Source organism: Protopterus annectens, chromosome 3.part1 (genome assembly GCF_019279795.1).
Source record: "Protopterus annectens isolate FY-2018-M chromosome 3.part1, PAN1.0, whole genome shotgun sequence".
Taxonomy (NCBI): Eukaryota; Metazoa; Chordata; order Ceratodontiformes; family Protopteridae; genus Protopterus; species Protopterus annectens.
In genome coordinates this window covers 1,610,094,426-1,610,115,860 of record NC_056732.1, presented here as the reverse complement: position 1 = coordinate 1,610,115,860, position 21,435 = coordinate 1,610,094,426, and the positions used below count along the sequence as shown (strand labels likewise).

Below are 21,435 nucleotides of genomic sequence, written 5' to 3'. Positions count from 1 at the left end.
GGACTATGTAATGACTCTGGTGTGGTGCAAGTGTTTACATTCTCCTCCTGACTGTATAGTTCAATCTTGAGTAAAGAGAGCTTTGCTTCCAGTTTGGCTATATAAGTGCAACTGTCACAGGTTGTAGTGTTGGGTGGTAGGAGGAGAGGGTTGTCTGTGTACATGAGGCAGTTGCTGCATTGCCCCTAGATGCCCATATTCATCGGGTAGACAAGAGAAAACACCGGGAGTTGATCCTTAGAAATGCCTGGATAGGTGCTTATTTATTAAGTACTAAAAACTGTTTTCCTCTAGACAAGTGAGGAATGTTGAGTGCTAAAGTAATTTGTAGCTTATTTAGTGGTTACAATGAGTTCTGAACAAGTGCTGAGCTCAAAGAAACAGATTTTAGTGCTAAAACTAAAAATCCTGGCTAGTTCTAAGGGAAAATTTGAACAGCAGTCTTTATGGCACCAGGAATAGTTTAACCATAGCTAAGTGGCGATGCATAGTGTATATTTATTTATACATTATTATATTCCATTCCTATCCTTAAAGTAACAACATCAAATAATACTCTTCCAACAACAATCTGTGTTCAATCCCTGAGGTATCAGAGTCCTGTATTTTAAAATAAATACTGATTCTTTATCTAACAGTTTTAGTCTAATATCACTTTTACTACTCCCCCCTTGTATCTGTTCTAAAATTAGTTTCTGTAAGATTTTCAGGATCACCATTATGATGAACTTTAAAATGTTGAGCTAAGGGGCTCTCCATTTTTCCTGCCCTGATGTTCCTCAGTTGTTCTAACAGTGTCATTTTAAACAATCTCTTTGTCCTATATAAAACAAGTTACAACTGCATCTTATTGCATACATTACCCCGTCTGTTACACAATTATATTCACCCATAACATTAAAATAAACACTGATGTTTAAAAATGTTTTTACTATATATTTGCACCCTATACATCTACCACAGGGCATTCTCCCATGATTGTGCAACTGATGTGCTAACGTATTATTCGGTCTCTGAAACTTTGTATACACTACCATATCTTTTAAATTCCTCCCTCTCTCATATGAGAAACAGGATTTTTATTTACTATACCATGTAACTCATTATACCTTCTCAAAAAATCCCAATAATATATATATATATATATATATATATATATATATATATATATATATATATATATATATATTCACATAAATTATACATCATAACCACAAAAAACTATTCATTCAGATTCCTATTTTTATTATTTATGGTAATCCAATTTTTGTACTCTTTGCTTCAATATACTTTTTATTTCATACTTGATATACACTTCTTTCTATAATCTGTGTATCATATTTCCTTTCTGTAAACATTGCGGCAGTGCATAATAACTCTTCTTCAAAAGTACGAACCCATGAACGTATAACAAAACATGCTGCAGGGATAGGTTCCTGACCCAGAGACTCCCCATACTCTGGAACAGACTGCCCATACATGTCAAGCAGAGCACCTCCTTGGCCCTCTTCAAAAGGAACCTTGATTGGATGGGAGATAGGAAATTCACCCCGGGGATTATGTCAGTCACTCTACTAGACAGGTGTCCAGAGAAGTAAATATTGTGGGAAGAAATATCCAGGGAATTGTTATGGCTAGGCTTGTATAGGCCCTAGGGCTGATAGGTTCATCATTGCACAATCTGGACATAAGACAATGCTTCTATGGTGTGCATAGGGTGACAACTAGTATCCAACAAGAACTGATTAACTTCATTAAATTTTCTACGTAAACTAGTAATGACACCCCTCTCGGGTCTCCCTTCTAGCGTTATGTCTAAAAAAGGTATTTTATCTCCATATTGTAAACCATCAAATTTGATGTAAAATATATTCTGCTGTATCTCTTCCACAAATTGTTGTACAAATTCAACGCCCCCTTCATATAAAAATACCAAGTCGTCTATAAACCTATAATATATTTTCACATATCTTTTAAAAAATACATTAGTATAAATATATTCTGTTTCAAACATCCCCATGAACAAATTCACATACATAGGTGCAAATAGGGACCCCATTGCTGTACCCTGTAACTGATGGCAAACTCTATCCTCAAAACAAAAAAAAATTATTTTCCAAACTAAATTTTACTAATTCCATCACATAATGTGCTAATGGACCATCTCCTAAATAAAGTCTAAAGGTCTCCATACCAAACTCATGCCTAATATTTGTATATAAACTCTTGGCGTCTACAGTCGCCCAATACATTTAATTTTTCCATCTAATATTCTTGATTTTATCTAAAAAAATCAAATGAATCTTAAATATAGGAAGGGAGGCGAATAACTTCTTTTAATAAAGATTTATGCAAAATTATCCCCACATTATGTAGGAAATAATTTCTTGCCGAGACAATTGGTCTCCCTGGTGGATCAAATAGATTTTTATGGACCTTGGGCAGACAATAAAAATATGCTATTTCTGAATCTTCACATGACAGCTTATTTTCAACATCCTGCTCAGTCCAATAACCTAATCTTAAACCTTTATTTATCAGATGCATATAATTATTTTTTTGCCTCTTCAACCTCTGCTTCATTTGCTAACTCATAGACTTGACTATTTTCTAATAAATCATAACACATTTTCAGGTATTGAGAGTAGTGCATTACCATTATCCTGTTTCCTTTGTCAGAGTGTATAATCACAAGTTAATTTTGTTTAGTAAACTCCACTAAAGCCAACCATTCATTTGTAGTCAAATTATATTTAATATATTTCCCTTTGAATATTTTAAATAACAATTCTACTTCAAATTCCACAACAGACTGGAATTTAATTCCTTCATGAATAAATGGTGGCATAAAATTGCTTGCACTAATTACATCCAAAGTATCTATGAGACAATAAGCATTAACTTCACTATTACATGAAAAAAAAGATTCAAATAATTCATCATTTACCAAGCTTTCATCGTGACTACTATTCACAACTATATTATACATATTTGCACCATCTGTAGGTTCACTTCATTCATTCTAATAAACATAAAATAATACCACAAATGAAGTTTACGGACTAGTTTAAACAGTTCAATTTTACATTCGTACAACCTTGGCACCAATGCAGGCACAAATTTCAAACCACAATTTAAAGCAGTATACAAACTGTCATTCAAAACATGCCCTGACAAATTAATAATCAAGTCTGTAGTTATTTTATAAAAGTCAATACCATTTAGTTCTTTTGTTATTCCACTACTGTTGCTGTTGGTCTTCTCCGTGGTTCATATTCAGGGTAATTTCGCTTCCTCTGTTTGTTACCCCCCATCCCCCGGAGATGAAAATTATCTTGCATATATTGTGTATTATTTGCTGCAGGTAAGGGTGGGTACACTCCCTCATCTTCATAATCACTCAGATATCTGCTGGTATCATTTGAAGAAGCTTCACTTCTCATTCTACCCTCCCCTTCCTGAAAACAGACCAGAGAACGTTGTTTGATTGGTCTGCCTAAAAAAGGCAGTACCACTCATAGTCTCGCAGGTCCTTTTTAATTTTATGTAGCTTCTGATCCAATAGCATTTTTTCTAATAAGCACAATTTATCTTGACTGTCACATAGGCAAGCCTCAGTGTGAACTTTATCCAATAATGCCATTAATCTAACACAAACAGTATTACTTTCTTTAAGTTAGAGAGTTTTACCTTATTTCATTCTACCAAAATGGTAGTCCATTCCACTGAACATCGGTGTGCTACTTTCTCCCACTTCTGCTTAAATGTTCTCTTCTGTGCTAGTTAAAACAGAAGAAAGGAGTATGTCATTGCCCTTAGCCCTCTGTGGAGCTTTATCTAGTTCCAAATATCTCTGAAAACTTAATTTGTTGTAATAGGCAGCTGTTTCCTTGTTTAACTGTTCCAATTTGTCAAACAAGATCTTTACATCAGGTGAAAGAGCAGTAGAACACTTACCCACATCCAAAAATGGATTAGATGAATGCTTGCTTCTGGTTTCATTTAGCAGCCTTTCCCACATATACGAGGGTAGCCCTTCACCACTGCCTGCCAATCTTTCACCCTGGTCTCTCTCACATTTCATATTGGACCACAGGAACCCATCCAATGTCTGTTGAGAGGAATCAGGATTATCCTCTCTAAAAACTCATGGAATGTTGACCGCTGGATCACTGGCCATATCACCAACTGATAAACAGCTCAATGACACTGGTTTCGAAGTACTATGCCACAACACAAAAAGCACCACGATATAGCCAATAAAAGGTTTTTATTGCAGATTTTGCCCTCTAGTGCCTCAGCTTTACACAGCCTTCAAGGAGTAAAATACAAATGCAAGAACCTTTTTTCATATACAACAGCTGCCACTTCACTAATTAAACAATTAACTAATCACTTATACATTATTACATTACATTCCTATCCTTAAAGTAACATCAAATAATACTCTTCTAACAATCTATGTTCAATCCCTGAGGTATCAGAGTCCTATATTTTAAAATAAATATCACAAAAATGAATGTTTGACAAACCTGTTCAATGTGGAATGACATGGAACATGGAACTTAACAGTCAGAATGAGGAGCATTCCTTTCTTTAACATACACTTTATGATAAATCTTTCCATAACTTTGCATATTAGACTAGTAGGTTTGTAGTTTCAGGGGACAGTTGATGGTCCACCTTATTGAAGTGGGATAACCATTGCAGGAAAATTCATGTCACTTTGCTTAGTGAAGGTGGCACCACTGACCACCAATTTGACACACTTTTGTATGCATTTTTCATTGCTGTAATTGCATTTTTACTGAATTATTTAACTGTAAACTACTTTTTCATACCATTTGTGAGTGCTTTATCTGTGCATTTTTTGTGAGTTTTCTGTGTTCTAGTCAGGTATCATATAACTGATTTGTTTGCATTTAAAAGCATCCTCTAGAGTATCCTTGTTCTTTTATCTGTTTAAAACTTTCATTTAGTGGCTAGAGCTAGTAGCTGTAACCCACCCTCCCTATTGTTGTCTTGTTCTTATACTTGGTGGCTTTGCAGTTGCCCGCCCATACTGTATATTTGATCTGGGACACTCCTCCCAGTCTAGTGTCATTAGTTCATTCTACCCAGTACAGAGAGAACATTTGTGAAGGCCAACCCACTTAGGTTCTTAACCTTGAATTATCTTCTGCTCCTGCTTTCTCCCTTTCCACTTTACTACAAGCAAAATAAAAAAATGCTAGAATCTTCTTGTGTTCTGACTTAGTGTGCTTCTCAACTTCTAAGTATATATTTCTGGGACTGTTTAACTGGTCAGAATTGAATAACATAATTGAATTCAGTTCAGAATACAGTTTGAATAAATTGCATTTATTTAAACTGTATTTGCTCTAATATTGCTACACACTCATGTGCTAGCTTGCACTGCACTTGAATTATTTTTAGTGCTGTTTTAGCTGCTTTTCTGTAAAACAAAAAAATTCTAAGCGTGTTTCCTGCCTTTCCATAACTAGTCTAGTCCAGATACAGATTTGCTGTATCCAGGACTGTTTGTAAGCTTCTGAGCCCCCCCCCCAAGCCTGTGTTGGAAGGAAGCACTAAGTAGCCTACCACAAGACGGTTTATAGATAAAATTTACTTTGTGGGTATTTCTGTCTGTACACGGCACTGCTAACTTCTTGATGTAATAACACCAAGAAGGATTTCTTGGATGTATAATGCTACTGCAAAACAATGCACTTTCAAGTATTAGGGACCTTTAGAATGATTTAAAGGCAAAAATCAACAGATGTGTAATGAAAATGAGGCCCATACAGAGTGACATGAAATGAAGGATCCTCTTGTGTGGACCCTTGATAGTAATGTGTCAAAAGACAATTCTCATGACTGGTAATACCATACATACATATTGTGGCAGCAGGGACATGACATCTTGAGGATCAGTCTGGAACCTGAAGTACAGATGTGCTTGATTTAGTTGTTGATGTCCATGATAGGCTGGAAGCCTTCAATGCCCTTATAAACTAAGGTAAGACGTGAGCAGAACATCTGAACACATTTTACAAGAACAACATTTTGTACAGTCCCTTTGAGCAGCACAGGCTGTAAGTTTCCCAAGAGCTTTGTGGAGACAGATAGATAGGCTTTGGTGTGTAGCCTTTTCTAAAGAGAAGACCTAAAAACTGGATGGGTCACTGGTGAAGGCCTTCTTTAACTGCCCAAACTCAGAAAACTGACACTCCTCCACAGATAATACAGATGATTGCCAAATCTGGCACTGCTGGAATGGCAGAATCATTTTTTGAAGGATTTGTTGACGACCTCATTTTCAAGATGACTTTGTGCTTTGAATACTCATCTGTCTACAAGGGTACTCATTTTGTTTTATAGGAAAATGGCTAGGCACTGAAGAATAAAAGGGAAGGAGCCATAGGGTGCTCATAAAATTGATGATGACCTGTTTCTTTTTCAGAAGACCAACCAATGTGTACACAGGGGGCTAGATGAATAGCATTTCAATTGCAAAGGTAAATCCAGTATTAATTTCCCAATTTCCTCCTTTAAGGTGGGCAGCCATGTTATAGCACGCAAGCACCTGCTGTTTTATCATGTGATATATCATATAATGTCAGCACAGTTAAAATTACAACAAACATGGTAGCCAACAATAAACACTGAATCTTGACCAACTTCTCCTTGAGAACAGTGTAGGGAAGAATTTTTCAGTGCCTTATCCACTGGGTAGGACTGGAATGTGGACAGGTGAGACATATAACCAAAGGATCTGGGCTTCAGAATGGGACAGGAGATTACATTGCCAACCCTGCCCAACATGCCAGACTTCTTGTCTGGGGGCAAGGTGGCAAAATGATGTGGTGTGATGGTCCTTTGTCAGACAGTGATGACTGCATAGAAGTTCACACTAGGATGTCTGCTCTGGATCTCACTTCATCCTGTCAGGGGATTAAAAAGAGCATTTGTCTTCATGGGAGCGACAGGGGCACAATCTGGTTATTTCTAGGCTGCATATATAACATAATTAAAATTTGCACCGTGACCTCAGGATCCTCTTTTTTCTTCCCCAATTATTCTTTCACACATCACGGAGGAGGAGGAGACTGAGGGTGGCAGGCCAGTCTATAGTAGAGCTACTTCCTGAACCTCAGACTTTCTGCAAAGAAGGGGGAGACATCTAGTGAGAGGATGTAGGAAAGAGGTCTTATTATCTTTATCAGTCTCATAGATAAGGAACTCTAGGCCTTTTTAATCTTTATAGTATATAGAGAAGAGTATTTTTTACCATTTCCCACCTGTGAGGTGGACATTCCGTTCCAGCTTGTACAAAAGTGCGACTGTGTGTGTGTGTGTGTGTGTGTGTGTGTGTGTGTGTGTGTGTGTGTGTGTGTGTGTGTGTGTGTATGGCTTTGTTTCTCCATGCAGTTCATTAGCTTTGAGACAAGGATCTGCATTAGTTGCTGATAAAAAATGATGGCATCACCTCATTAACTGTGTTATATTTTCATATGCTTTGAAATATTTTAGTGTTGCCCCATTTTTATGCTGAGTACAAGCTGCATCTTTTCATCAGTTTAATGTTATCCTTATATGTGTGATGCAACTACCTATTCTATACAAACCAGCAGAAGAGCACATTGAAGTACCTTTCAGACTTTTATATGGACACTGGGATATTGTGCATTATAAGTGTCATGGGACTGACTGATTTAGAGACATGCAAGAGACACTTGTAGGAAAAGCACATTAGCAACTCCTTTACACAGAAATGAATATGTAGTGCAGTATGTGGTAGTGTCCCCCTACAGACACATGCAACATTGTCTAAAAAGCATCTACAGCCAGATTCATACACACACACACACACCTATATGTATACAGCCATACACTGATACACACGCACATCTAACTTCTGTGATGTTAACTGTCCTGTTTCTGCCAGAGACTGCAATGGATGGATGCCATAAAACAGTTATTCAGATCCGCTATTTTGATCCAAAGTAGCATGGTAGAGCAGAATTTTGAATCACTTTCCTGTGCTCTTTCAATTCCAGAGCAAAACTTCAGGGCAGGGCACATAGCTAAGAATCGAACACCCATAGTGCCCAGAACAAACATGCTAGGAATGTGGTTACCTAGTGCAATATATGAATATCCTCCCCCTACTATTTAGCAATACATCTTTTCTCATATTTGCATATTATTCAGTACTTGGTCTCAGTTTGCAAACGTTTGCTCACCTATGTAATATGCACACATGAGAGAATGACGGGATAGGTTTGCAACATTTGTTACCTGCTGCTGCACAGTGGACTTAAGAGAAATGACTCTCTGTCCTATATGGTCAAATATTAAGCATTCTTTAATTTCAGAATACTTTAAAAATATTATTTTAACCTTATCTACCTTTTAATTCTGATGCAGTCATCCCCTGAATGTACCTTGATATTTCTTTATGTAACAAGATAGTCAGCCATCTTGAAATTTGATGTCATTGTTTCTTTTGCTCAAGATGGTTTCCCTGGCACATCAAAAAGCAACTTCTAAACTCATTTTTAGCTTGACACTTAAGTTATACAAATGTACCTTAAAACAATACAAGATTTTTAAAATGTGTTATTTTTCTCCCTTGTTTTAATTATCCCATTTCAGTGTTTTTTATGTTTTTCCTCTCATATTGTCATCATAACTAAACTGAATGGCTGTCTTCAGTTTTGTATGATACTTGAATTCAAGCAGTTAAATAAATACATTTTCGAGGCTTCTAATGGCAAGTATGTAGTTAACGGTCATCACCTTCTTCTCTGCAGACAAGGCTGTGTGTAAGGCATCTTCATGTCTGAGTCAGTTTATACAACTGAGTTGGTATTACTTGGTTGAAATTATGCTGGTCAGTGCAGCCTGACTATAGAATGTTCCTTGATCTACATACACAGCTAAAGACCTTCTCAATCATTGTAACACAGGTGACAGGAACTCCACAATCAGCCTGGAGTGCCCTGGCTATTATTAGTTTTAGCTTTCCTGAACCTTCCTGCATAGGTTCATAGATTCATAGATTAGTACTAGGCTAACTACCCTTGCGAGCCAATTTAAGCCTAGCCAGTTATCCCTTATGAGGCTCAAACCCTGCACCTTGTGTTTGTAAGGCAAACACCCGAACCATTAGGCCACCCTCCTAACCCCATTGCTGCTGAACTGCAGGAATCATTCTGTTCAAATACATTTGCTTTTTGCTATTCTGTTCTGTGCAGAGGCTGCATATCTTCCTTATGTTCACATGATTTTCCCCTGGTTTCCAGGATTTCCTCCCGTATTACAAAGACAAGTATGTAGGTGGATTAGGGGCTATTATTGTCTATAGGTGTGAGTGTGCACATGTATGATATAGAAGAAAGACTTGGCAGCCAACTTCCATTCCCCCCCCCCCCTTTGCCTTGTACACTCAGTGGGTTGCACTGCTGTCTGTAGGGTCACTTTAGGAGTTATTTGCAACTTGTAAGACAAAAACTGGGAAGGAGAGAGGGGATGCATCTAGGCTAACATATAACTAAACACATGCAAGCAGAATGCAACACAGTCCTTACATTTATTGCTGTACAGTTTCTATTAATGTTTCACCAGATCTTCATGTCCTCTCTGTTCCCTAAATCTGCACCAGAATTTAAGAGATACATACTAGATATGCATATATGAGTCTATTTTTGGATTATCACAGGGGAAATGTCTTTCTTTGAAAATATTGTAAATCTAGAGGGTCTATATTATAACATTGAATTTTATAAAGTTCGAATGTTATAATATCGAACCAGTTTTGTCGAATGCTGAAAACAGCGAAGGTGCAGGACACCGAATTCTTTCCCAGGGAAAGAATTTGGTGGGCCATTGCTGTGGCATCACTGTTTTCAGCGTTCGATATGTTGGAACATTACGGGTCGGGTTCAGGTAAGTGTGCGATTGTGTGTAGGTTAGGGGGCGGGTTAGGTGAGTTAGGGTTAGAGAGCGGGTCAGATAAGTGTGCGGTTGTGTGGACGTTAGGGTTAGGGCATGGGTCAGGTAAGTGTGCAATTGTGTGTAGGTTAAGGTTAGGGGGTGGGTTAAGTGAGTTAGGGTTAGGATGTGGGTCAGGTAAGTGTGCGGTTGTGTGTAGGTTAGGGTTAGGTGAGTTAGGGTTAGGGCGCGGGTGAGGTGAGTGTGTGATAGTGACAAACCTTAGGGTTAGGGTTGGGTTAAGGTAAGTGGATAGCTAGTAGTGTATGTAAAGTTTAGTTTAGGTTTAGGTGTAGGATTTTAAGTGTATGTGTGTGGATTGCTATTTTTGTGTGTGTTTGTGTTGTGTGTATGTTTCTCGGAATTGCGATTTTTTTTTTTCCCTGGGGAAAAATAATCTCTATTCTGACTGTTTGAGGTTTGCGGATTTCGGTGTTTAGGGTTCGATATTATAACATTCGATCTTTGTAGATTTCGATGTTATAATATAGACCCGTATCTAGACAGGTGCATATAATTTACAGGAATGGTGAATAATAGCATTGCTCACTTCTGTTTGCTTCTTGTGAACCTCAAAATAATATGTTCAACATTTTACTTTGAGCTGATTCTAACATTGACTGGATATACCTTGTTTAACAAATCACTGCTCTGATTAGCCAGTATAGTTATTTCTGGTACTTAGCCTAAGCCATTTTAAGAGATTATTATATTTTTTATAGAGAAGTTATTAAAAAAGTAAGTATTATTTATTACTAAGAATCTTGATTAGTAAAATAACAAAAAAGTTAATTGCATTTTTGTCAGATATATAACTAACTTTTCTTTTGCTTTATAGAACAAATAACACCATACTCAGAAGGAGGAAGAGACACGACAATAAGGCCATGTGACCTGAATATTGAAGTAATAATTTATTATATACTTTTGTATCTAATCATCATGCTGTCCTTTAATGTGGGCATAAAACTTACTATATACATCTCAGGCAGATAAGATTAGGAAAAATGCACAAATTAAACATAATCTAATATCAAACTTCTATCAAAGAATATTCAGTACGAGTTAATGATTATGATAGTTATTTCAAGACAACCTCTCCTACAGTTCAGATATGAGATGTCCTGGAGCCAAACCTATGTGGTATCCACCAGGGAGTATTAGTTTCACTTCAGTTGGTTGAGATAAGTTTGCTTTGATTGTATTAGCACAAGTACAAGTGATAAATGCCAGGTTATTTTTAATTACTATTTTCTTACCATGTATTGTGGTGATGTCTATAAAATCACACTTTAGCATATTAAAGAACCTTCAGCAAATAAAACAAATGATAGAAATGAATGGAGGCTCAGAAAGATTTTCTGTGCACATGCCAACTGGACAACATGGGTTAGGAAATCAGAGCAATGGAGAGAATCTGTGATTCAGAGACATGATAAAGCCACACAGAGAAACACTTCATTAGGAGTTCATTGCTATGTCTCTGAATCAAACACTTCTCTATCAGACTGTGATAATGCATTCCCTACCAGCACACCCATCATGGTAGCATAGATACTCTCTATACAGACATACTCATTCAGACACCCATGCCGATGTACATGCACAGATAGATACACACACACACACACACACACACACACACACACACACACACACACACACACACACACACACACACACACAAAGATATAAATACATACCAAAAAACAAACCAGTCCAGTGAATAAAGGATAAGTGTATCAGAAATAGTCCTGATGTAAAATGAAACTATACACCATCCAAACACAGCCAGTAAAAACAAAAAAAAATGTTTTTAATAAATGTTAGCAATTTCATGCTATAAAACACACTTCTTCAGACATAATATGCACATAAAAACCATCCCTTATATACTTTAACAAATCAAACAACAACAGTTAAGCAGTTAAAATCAGTGCCATAATTTATGTGATTTCAAAAAATGTTTTGAAGGCACATTTACATTCAAACCAGAAGCTCTGTGTGCCTGTAAGGTAGTAATCCATCTAACCTCAGCTACCTCTACCTTATTCACAATATCACCACCCCTAGGGTTCTTAGCAATAACCTGCAGCACTAAAAAACTAAAATCGTGATCACTAAAAACAATGTGCTTATATAAATCACTACCAAGATTTCTATTCCTAATATACCGAACATGCTCCAAAATACGCTCTTTAAGCATATAGTTGGTTTTCTCTACATAAAAACATGTACAGAAATTACAGTAAGTCAAAAACTAAATCACTACTATAACAATCTGTATGGACCCGAGATGTAAACCTATACTCATTATAAGGAAGTACAAGAGTCTTCACACCAGGTATATAACTACAAGCTGTACAAGATCATTAAAGTTATTAATGTCTTTGCCATGAACCTTACTAGCTGAAACATTATCAGCAGCTGTAACATCAGTCGAAGTACGATGCCATACAAAAATACAGTCATTAGCAAAGTCAATGTAATCATGTTCCAGTTTTTTAATCTTCTGCTGCCTAAGTCTATTCCCATACATCGACACATTAACATAGATATCTAATTTAGTCAAAAATAATTCATTCTTAAAATCAGATTTGTTGAGAGGGGATATTCTAGATGTGAATTGAATAGTTTAGTTAATGGTGTTAATGAGGCACGTAAGTATATGGCTAGACCATATTTTTCTGATAAGAGTCTCTAGAGTTAAATATAATAGACGTAGAGATGATAGAACTAAAGTGGTTTTGACTTACATGAATGATATAGGAAAGATCTGTGAAATTATATGTAAAAATTGGTGTATTTTGTTATCAGATGATAAAATTGGCCAGGTGGTTGGCCCTCATCCCAGTTTTTGTTTTAAGAATAGTCTTTCCTTTAAACGTCAACTTTGTTATGGAACTAAGAGGAGAGAACCTTTTTACTTTAATAAGGGAAAGGGTACATTCCCATGTGGATCTTGTACAGCTTGTAGTTATATACCTGGTGTGAAGACTTTTGTACTTCCTTGTAATGGGTATATGTTTACATCTCGGTTCCATACAGATTGTAATAGTAGTAATTTAGTTTATTTGGCTCACTGTAATTTCTGTGCATGTTTTTATGTAGAGAAAACCAATTATTTTGGAGCATGTTAGGTACATTAGGAATAGAGATCTTGGTACTGATTTATACAGGCACATTGTTGATTTTAGTGATCATGATTTTAGCTTTTTAGCGCTGCAGGTTACATGAATTTTGGGTATGTCAAAAAAGATGGGTTAATAAGATTAACTACTTTACAAAATTGTAGTGTAGTTCCTGATAGAAAACCTATACTAAATAAATCAGTCAACACTAAATCAGGAGTCTTAAATTGTCAGGGACTTACCACCTAACTTATAAAAACTTTCATCTAATAATATACTGTTAATAGAAATACAGTCTTTTGAGTCCATCACAGTTGTGTCTGCCTCTTTGTTGGCTTTCATAAAATACTAACTAGTATCTTTTGACAGAATCTAGTTTTGGCATCCCGCCCTTAGATAAATTAAAGTACTTGTTTCACAGTGCCTATTGTAACAATGTTCCAATGTGATGATCAGTGGGTTTTTTTTTTTCAAAAAATATGAATCGTAGAAGTTAACACATATCTTAATTTATTCACTGGATCTTGTCTTCAGTCCCTCAAATTACCCATAGATGCTAAACATTTCAGGTTTCAGTCTCTACAATTAAGTTTGAAAGAGGATATAACATCAACAGGCCTCTTCCATCTTACAGGGATAAAAGATAATTCCCTTTTCAGTAATCAAACCTCATCAGATTGCAAATATGTTTGTGATAAAGTAGCAATTTTAAATTCATCTGAAATAAAAAAAATATCTCCTGTTGCACACAGACCTCAGACAGCTGTAATTGTTTCAGTAACCCTGGTTCTAATAAGTCCTTTCATGATTGTGTTGATAACAATCAGTGGTGGAAGCTGATCTTTGCTCAGTTCTTGATAGTATGCTCTCCTTGTCCATCTTGTAGACTGCTTGTTCCTTCCCTGAGGAGCTGATTGGCTATTTGAGCCCAGTGGACCTTGTTGAGAACAGTGTTTCTGTCTGGCAACCAGTCATGGACAACGTCTTCTCTTTGGTGCTGGAGGTGGTAAAACATCATCACTGGTTGAGTCATGATTGTTGCAGGCGCTGTAGGAGATGCATTTGAGTAGTTCCTGGACTTAGTATAACTTTTACCAAACTGCTTTTACACTGTACCATCTTTATAGTCATGTTCTGCATGAACTAATTTTTATTTATTTTGTTTTATGTCTATTTTTTTGTTTACAAGCATCACCAAAAATATTTTGCAAGTTGCTAATAAGCTATTTTTTTTTAGCTTTGCTTTTATTTTTCTGTTCTCATTCCACCAGACATCTTATTTTATCATGCCATAATCTGAAGCACATGAACTCCTAACGTATTAAAATCAAAGTTGTCAAAAACAATTAGTACCTTCTATCATACTGCCAGAAATGTATAATTTCTTAAACCTTTTGGAAGTCTTTCCAATGAAGGGCTTTTCATCTAGAAAAAAGGAGGTCATTGTCCCACTGTACTTATCCCTTATTAGACCCATTATGGAATACTACGCCCCATTTGGTATATACCTCTCAAGACATCTGCAACAACTGGAAAGGCTGCAGAAATACCTCACTAAAAAAAATCACAGGCCTAAAGCAGATGCCCTATGCTGACCTAAAAAACTCCAGCTATACTCTGTTGCATATAGTCTATTCAGAGGCGATCTCAGCTTAACATACAAGGCCATGTCAAACCAAGAGCTGTTATACATGCTACACTTAAATAAATCCCAATTCCTCAGAGCCACACACTCCAGGGATCTAAACCTTGTCATCACAATGAACACAACATACTAGAGGGATATATTCCTAACCCAGAGACTCCCCAGACACTGGAATAGACTGCCCATACATGTCAAGCAGAGCCCCTCTTTGGCCTTCTTCAAAAGGAACCTTGACAATTGGATGGGAGATAGGAAATTCACCCTGGGGATCACATCAGTCACCCTGCTAGTCAGGGGTCCAGGGAAGTAAATATTGTGGGAAGAAATAGCCAGGGAATTGTTATGGCTAGGCTTCTATAGGCCCTAGGGCCAATAGCCTAGTACCAACCTATGAACCTAAGCACATCAATTAAAATATACACTACCCTATTGTAAAGCTGTATATTTGACAAACTTTAGACAATTATTTCAGTAGTCCCATTGGATTTAATGCTAACTCACAGGCACTGACACTCATAGGAGCAACAACTGCATTCTTGGGTTTCTTCAGAAATGTTTATATCCATGCATTGTGTTATGTTACTGACATTGTAACTTAACTGTCTGATAGCTATTTCATGTCCAGCTGACAGCTATTTAAAGTATTAAGTAGGTTGGGCATTGCTGTTAACCTCTGAAGTCTGCAGCACAAATTCCAGCCATTTAGTGACTGCAATGTTCAACAGTTTACCTGAAAAGTACTCTTTTTATGAGGATTGGATAAAAATCTGAGGCAAAATCAGGGACACTCTCCAAAATCATAGATAATTGAGAAGGAAGGACTTACTGGTTTAAGTTAGTGTATTTTCTTAACCAAACCTTTTTGCTTGATGTTTCGGCATTGCCTGTTCCACACTCCCATGAACCATCAGTATCTGCAGTCTTGAGCCCTGAAAATAAATAAAAAAAAACAGAGCTCCTGATTTTCTAAGCTTCAGTTGCAACCTATAGAGCTGAACACCAGCAAGGAAATGAGTCTGGAAGCTCACATGAAAACTACTGTCCCTTTTTTTTAATTTCAAGCAAAACCATTCACCCTAAACACTGGACTTACTTCTCACTGTTTGCAGTTGCAGGGGGCTTGCAGCAGACTAATGACACATTGAGTCATGAGTTGGTTTTTAGTGGTCAAACTGTTTAAAAAATCAAAAATGTGTGGCACTAATTAATGGAGTGAAAAATCAGCAATTTCTGGCAAATACTGAACAGTTGAGAGACATGGCCATTAATACTTTGTTGGAAGGTTGCCATCTACTTGCTTTATTCTTTTGGGAGATTTCAGTGCTCACAAGGGGAATGATTAAGATATCTGGAGGAGGCATGGTTAAGGAGAGCACTTTGTCTCATTAGGAACCACACTGGTGAATTTTCACTGAATGACTGTACTAGCCATGGGCAGTCCATAACGACACTGTTTTTGAGCACATGGCTGATTATTTATATAACTGTCACTTCACTAATGCACCTGGAGCCAAACTACAGTGACTGGTTTTGAAGTCATGCCATCAGACCAGAGACCAAAATGTTGCAGATAATCAGCCCAGTTGAGGTGCTAAGCTGTCATCTTGTGAATGCTTGAGAGTATGTTGTGCAGAAGTTGGATATATATCCAGAAAATAGCATAAAACAAATTCGACCACCATGGCTGGAATGTGCCAAACTTTTTATAACAATTAAAGCCAATAAAAGAAGGTAAGCACTTTCACTGCTGATAGACACTTATTCCGACCATAAAACGAACGTGCTTCAGTACTTAAAATGCAAATTGACCAATCAAAAAACAAAACAAGCCACATGTTTTCTACTACAGATGAGGAAACCTGACCTCATTCATGGAACTTCATTCATAAAAACTTCATTCATTAAGAGGTAATCAATAAAATCAATGCCTCAAGCCACATGCTGGCAAGACTGGTTTGATAGATAAAGTGCCATTCAAACCAGTAGGCAAATCAGCTTTAAGTAAACTTATCAACCTGAGCTCAGTACATTTCGTAATATTTGTAATGTGAAAGCGCTTACCTTCTTTTATTGTGTTTTATATTAAAAAGTTTTGCATGTTCCAGCCATGGTGGTTGAGTTTGTTTAATGCTGTTCACATTGTGTTTTTGTACTCTCTCGACCTTTGCTCACTAGGGCTACCTCAGTAACTATGGCAGTAGCAAGGAGTTTTGATCAAATGGTGAACAGCATTTGTCTTGGTGGTAACCACAGTACCTCTCTCTAAAACAACTAAACTGGTTCAAACTAAATGACTCTCTTTTGTACTGCCAGTTAATTACAACCTTGAAACTACTGCACAACTCTGACAATTCCCATATTTTCACTACATCATTCAACCTTACACTGCTAAGAGACCTCTGCACTCCACTGAGAAATCATTACTTTGCATAACTAAACCTAACGACAATGCAGGATTCTCCTTGTATTCACACTGCATTGGCAATAGCTGGAATAATATCAAACTCCCTTTAAGAACAGTCTTTCACCCTGAAAGACTAAATGCCAACTGAAGCAACACCTAATATGTAAATGGCTCTACACCTGCCCCCCCCCCCCGTTAAACTGATACTAATATAGCTATATAATCACCTTGTGGATGAAGGCAAGGTGGTTCTTACAGCCTACCTTGATCTGGCCAAGGCCTTTGATACCATTCCCCCACTCAGAAATCACAGAAATAAATCACTAAGCTAGGCATCAACCCCCTATATCACTAGATGGGTTGCAAACTGGCTCACAGGTAGAACCCACAGTATGAAAGTAGCTGACTCCAAGTCAGACTGCCAACCAGTCACGATTGGAGTCTCATCAGGTTCGGTCCTGGGTCCTCTCCTATTTGGTATCTACTTCTCTGAAGTCCAAGCCAAAACGAAGGGACTCTGGCTGACAAAGTTCGCAGATGATTGCAAGTTGGGAGCTATTAACTCCCCAAGTGATGTTGACATCCTACAGAAAGGCCTCACTGAGACCAAAGACTGGTGTCAGAACCATGGCTTTAAGCTCAATGCCAAAAAATGTGTTGTCATCCCCTTTGCAAAAAACCCGGTTCCCATGAATTACCACATTGATGGTAGTCCAATGAACACAGAAAGCGTTATAAGAGATCTGGGAACACAGGTTGACAGCAACCTCTCTTTTGACCACCACATTGCCACTGTGGTCAGAAAGTCCTATGTGGCACATCTCATTACTAAGGGTTTTGCATCCAGGAAGAATGAGGTCATGGTCTCCCTCTACTCTTCCCTCATTAGGCCAATCATTGAGTACAATGCCCCATTTGGTATGTACCTCATTAAACATCTGCAACAACTGGAGAGGCCACAAAAGTACCACACAAAGAGGATCCTAGGACTTAAACATTTGTCCTATATGGACAGACTCAAAAAACTCCAACTATTCTGTCTCATATCACCTACTTAGAGGTGATCTCTGCTAGACTTACAAAGCCATGTCTGACCCAGCTCTATTAGAAATGCTACATCTAAAGAAATCCCAATCCCTCTGCACCACACACTCCAGAGACCTCAACCTCATTACCATAATTAACAGAATATGCTGGAGGGACAGGTCCATAACCCAGAGACTGCCCATGCTATAGAATAGACTTTCCAAACATGTCAAGCAGAGCACCTCACTGGCCCTCTTCAAGAGAAATCTTGATGAGTGGATGGGAAATAGAAAATTCACCCCGGGGATCACTCCAGTGGCTTTACTCGACAGAGGCACTGGGTACTAAGGTCGGGTGACACAATGCAAGGGTAATCCTATGGGCTAGGCTTATAAAGGCTCCAGGGCCATTGGCCTAGTGCACACCTATGAACCTATAAATTTGCTTCATAACTCTGCTGCATTAAACTTAGCTGAAGATGGGAAAGCCTATCTGTACTGTGTAGCTTGTTGCCCCTGTAACCTTTACTAGGGCAAGGGTTCAAACAATGAATATATAGATGGATTTAAGAATTCCTTTCCAGTAATCTGCTTTCATATAAAACATTCAGGCCTCTCTCTGTTAGTAGTTAGGTGGTATTAACGGATGTAAAGGATAGCATTTCCCCATACAGGACTACTTACTTATTTAAAGCTTCACTTTCATAAGAATTGTTTTATGAATGCCATGTGCATTCTTGAATTCCAACATGAGCTTTTGACTGTAAAACTATTTGGGAAAGATGCCACAATCTTTTATCATATTTTCTAACATATATCTTTGTACCCAGTTGAGCTAGCTACCTCAAATTTGCGCTCACTCCCAGATTTATCTTGGGATATGTGTATCATTCAGCAATGCACTTGTACTCATCATACTAAAATGGTCATTATTGCCTTATAGTCAGTGTCACAAATCAATGCGGATGTGCTGCTTTGCTTTCTCTCTCTCTTCCGTCACTCCCATACCTTTTATTGCATTAATATTAGATGGTCTGTCGATAAACGAGTTTAGACTATCTGGTTGACAGGAGGAAGCAGCTTTTGAGGGCACCAAGTGATTACTATTGTTTAAGTAGCATAACTACAGGAAACAGGGCCGAAACCCAAGTCTAATAAGAACAGTTTTCAGATTTTACTTTGTTTTTCTTAAAATCCACATTTCTTCTAATAAGGTGGTGCTGGGAGGGCAGAGATGTGGCTTGGATACTTCTCTGGAATAACATAATACAAAAGTAGCATAAACATACTAGCCTGCGTATTCATTATGTGAGGTAACTGATTTGGTAGTTTTGAGAGGTACCTGGTATAGGTTTCTACTCAGGAGTAAAAGATGTTAAGAACTGCAATTGGATATCTTGACTGGTAATCACAATACAGTGGGAATTATGTGTCTGTGAATGTACACGAGAAGCTTGAAAGGCAAAAAGTAACCTGATGTGTCACAAGTTCAGCTGCATGGAAAAGAATAAAGTGTCACTTCAAGGATAGTGTTCTACAGCCTTATAGTTTTTTATTCTTAAATTACATTTATTCAGTTGTTTGTCAACAAAGTTAGTTTTGACGGCATAGAGATTTATTTCTATTCTATATTTTTTATTCTTTCAGAAAAGATGGTAAGTGCTATTGAACTGCAGAGTATGGCTTTTTGTTTTCCATACTATATAAGTAGTTAAAACACAAAATGAAAAATCTAGCAAAGCTTGATCTCCCACAATGTGATACCTTAACCCTCTTGAATCAGAGGCAACATGGGATACATGTAAATTACCCTTTAAGGATATCAGGTGTTTCAGCTAAATGGCATTTCTGAATGGCCATCACTTTATTTTTCACTTTTAAATCTTTTTGTGGACAATTTCAGACCAATAAAGCCAAATCCCTTTAGCTATGAACTTGCATGTTGCTGCCCTCTTATAACATCACCAGCACAACATAAGAAGAATGTCTAACTTTCGGAAACACAGGGTAGTCATACCCAACTGATATCCATAAACCTAAGGGTATCTACAAAATATCCCAACTAACAAACTAAAACAATGAGTAAAAAGGTCACACAGGAAAACCAATTGGTTAAAAACACAAAGAAAAATCTAGCAAAGCTAGAAATTCCACTGTGTGATACATTAAACCTCTTGAATCAGAGGCAACATGGGATATATGTATGTAGACAGCCTTAGGTTCAAGTCTGCAAAGTACATTAGAGGAAGTAATTGTTTCACACAGCACGGAATTAGCTGCTAGCAAGTTTCATCTTGTAGTATTCTCAGATTTAATTATGTCAGTCTCTACCTGAAAATCATGTCGCTCACTGCATTTAACCATATGATGTTCCTTAGTTATCTCTGAAAATAGACAACTGCGCTCAGTAGACATGCCCAGTTAAAAAACAAATAAAAATAAAAAAATAAATGAAAATGTGTCTTGCATGACAAGGTAAAGGACATTTTTCATAAATGGGCCAGATAAATTGGAGCCAAGCTTTTTTGCAAATACTAGTGGTCCGCCAATAGTGTGTGACAGCTGTGCTTCTCCCTGGACAGTCAACTTGACATTTGCTAGTGATGGTGCAGTCTCAGATTTGGTATATATAAGTAGTAGGGGGAAGTGTTGAGTGGAGCCCACCACATCACAGGAATCAGGGGCTTACATCCTTGCAAAAATGCTTTTTTTTTGTTGTATGTTTCTGTTTCAGAATGCTCTTATTCCCAGGGTTTTGCTCCTTTGTGGTAATTCTTATGTGCGCTGATTACACAAGTTGGTATCCTGTCAGAAAGCCCAGAAATTATATTTTTTCTGAAATAGACATCCCACTCCAAAATCAGTATAGCTGCAAAAACTGCCATTGTAAAGAATTACATAAGTATCCTAGTTTGTCATAATTAATGGAACAATGTTACTAGATAATGCCCACTGTATGGAAAATAAAGTTGATGAATGTCCTGCATGCCTGTGAGTGCAGGAACAGACTAGAATGCACAGTAAAAAGTCAAACGTCCAAAGCTTTGGTACTTCCCATACATCCTAGGCTGTACTTATACATATTAACCCAGAGACGGTTACATTTTTGGGATATAGAATGTGGATGGACTCAGATGGGGCTAAATAATTTGTAATGGATTTTTGAGTAGTAAAATTATGAAATAGAAACATTTTGGATACACAATGTTGTTTCTATAATCATTTGATTACTTG

The 21,435-nt window shown here is 37.3% G+C and overlaps 1 protein-coding gene across 1 annotated transcript in view; it reads left to right on the top strand.

The window, feature by feature from the left end:
- Positions 1 to 21,435, top strand: part of LOC122798580 (hepatocyte cell adhesion molecule-like) — a 607,511-nt gene that overhangs the window by 457,816 nt on the left and 128,260 nt on the right. The window contains exon 5 of the mRNA XM_044067644.1: positions 10,835 to 10,902. Within this exon, the coding sequence (XP_043923579.1) occupies positions 10,835 to 10,902 (68 nt within the window). The remainder of the gene's footprint in view (positions 1 to 10,834; positions 10,903 to 21,435) is intronic.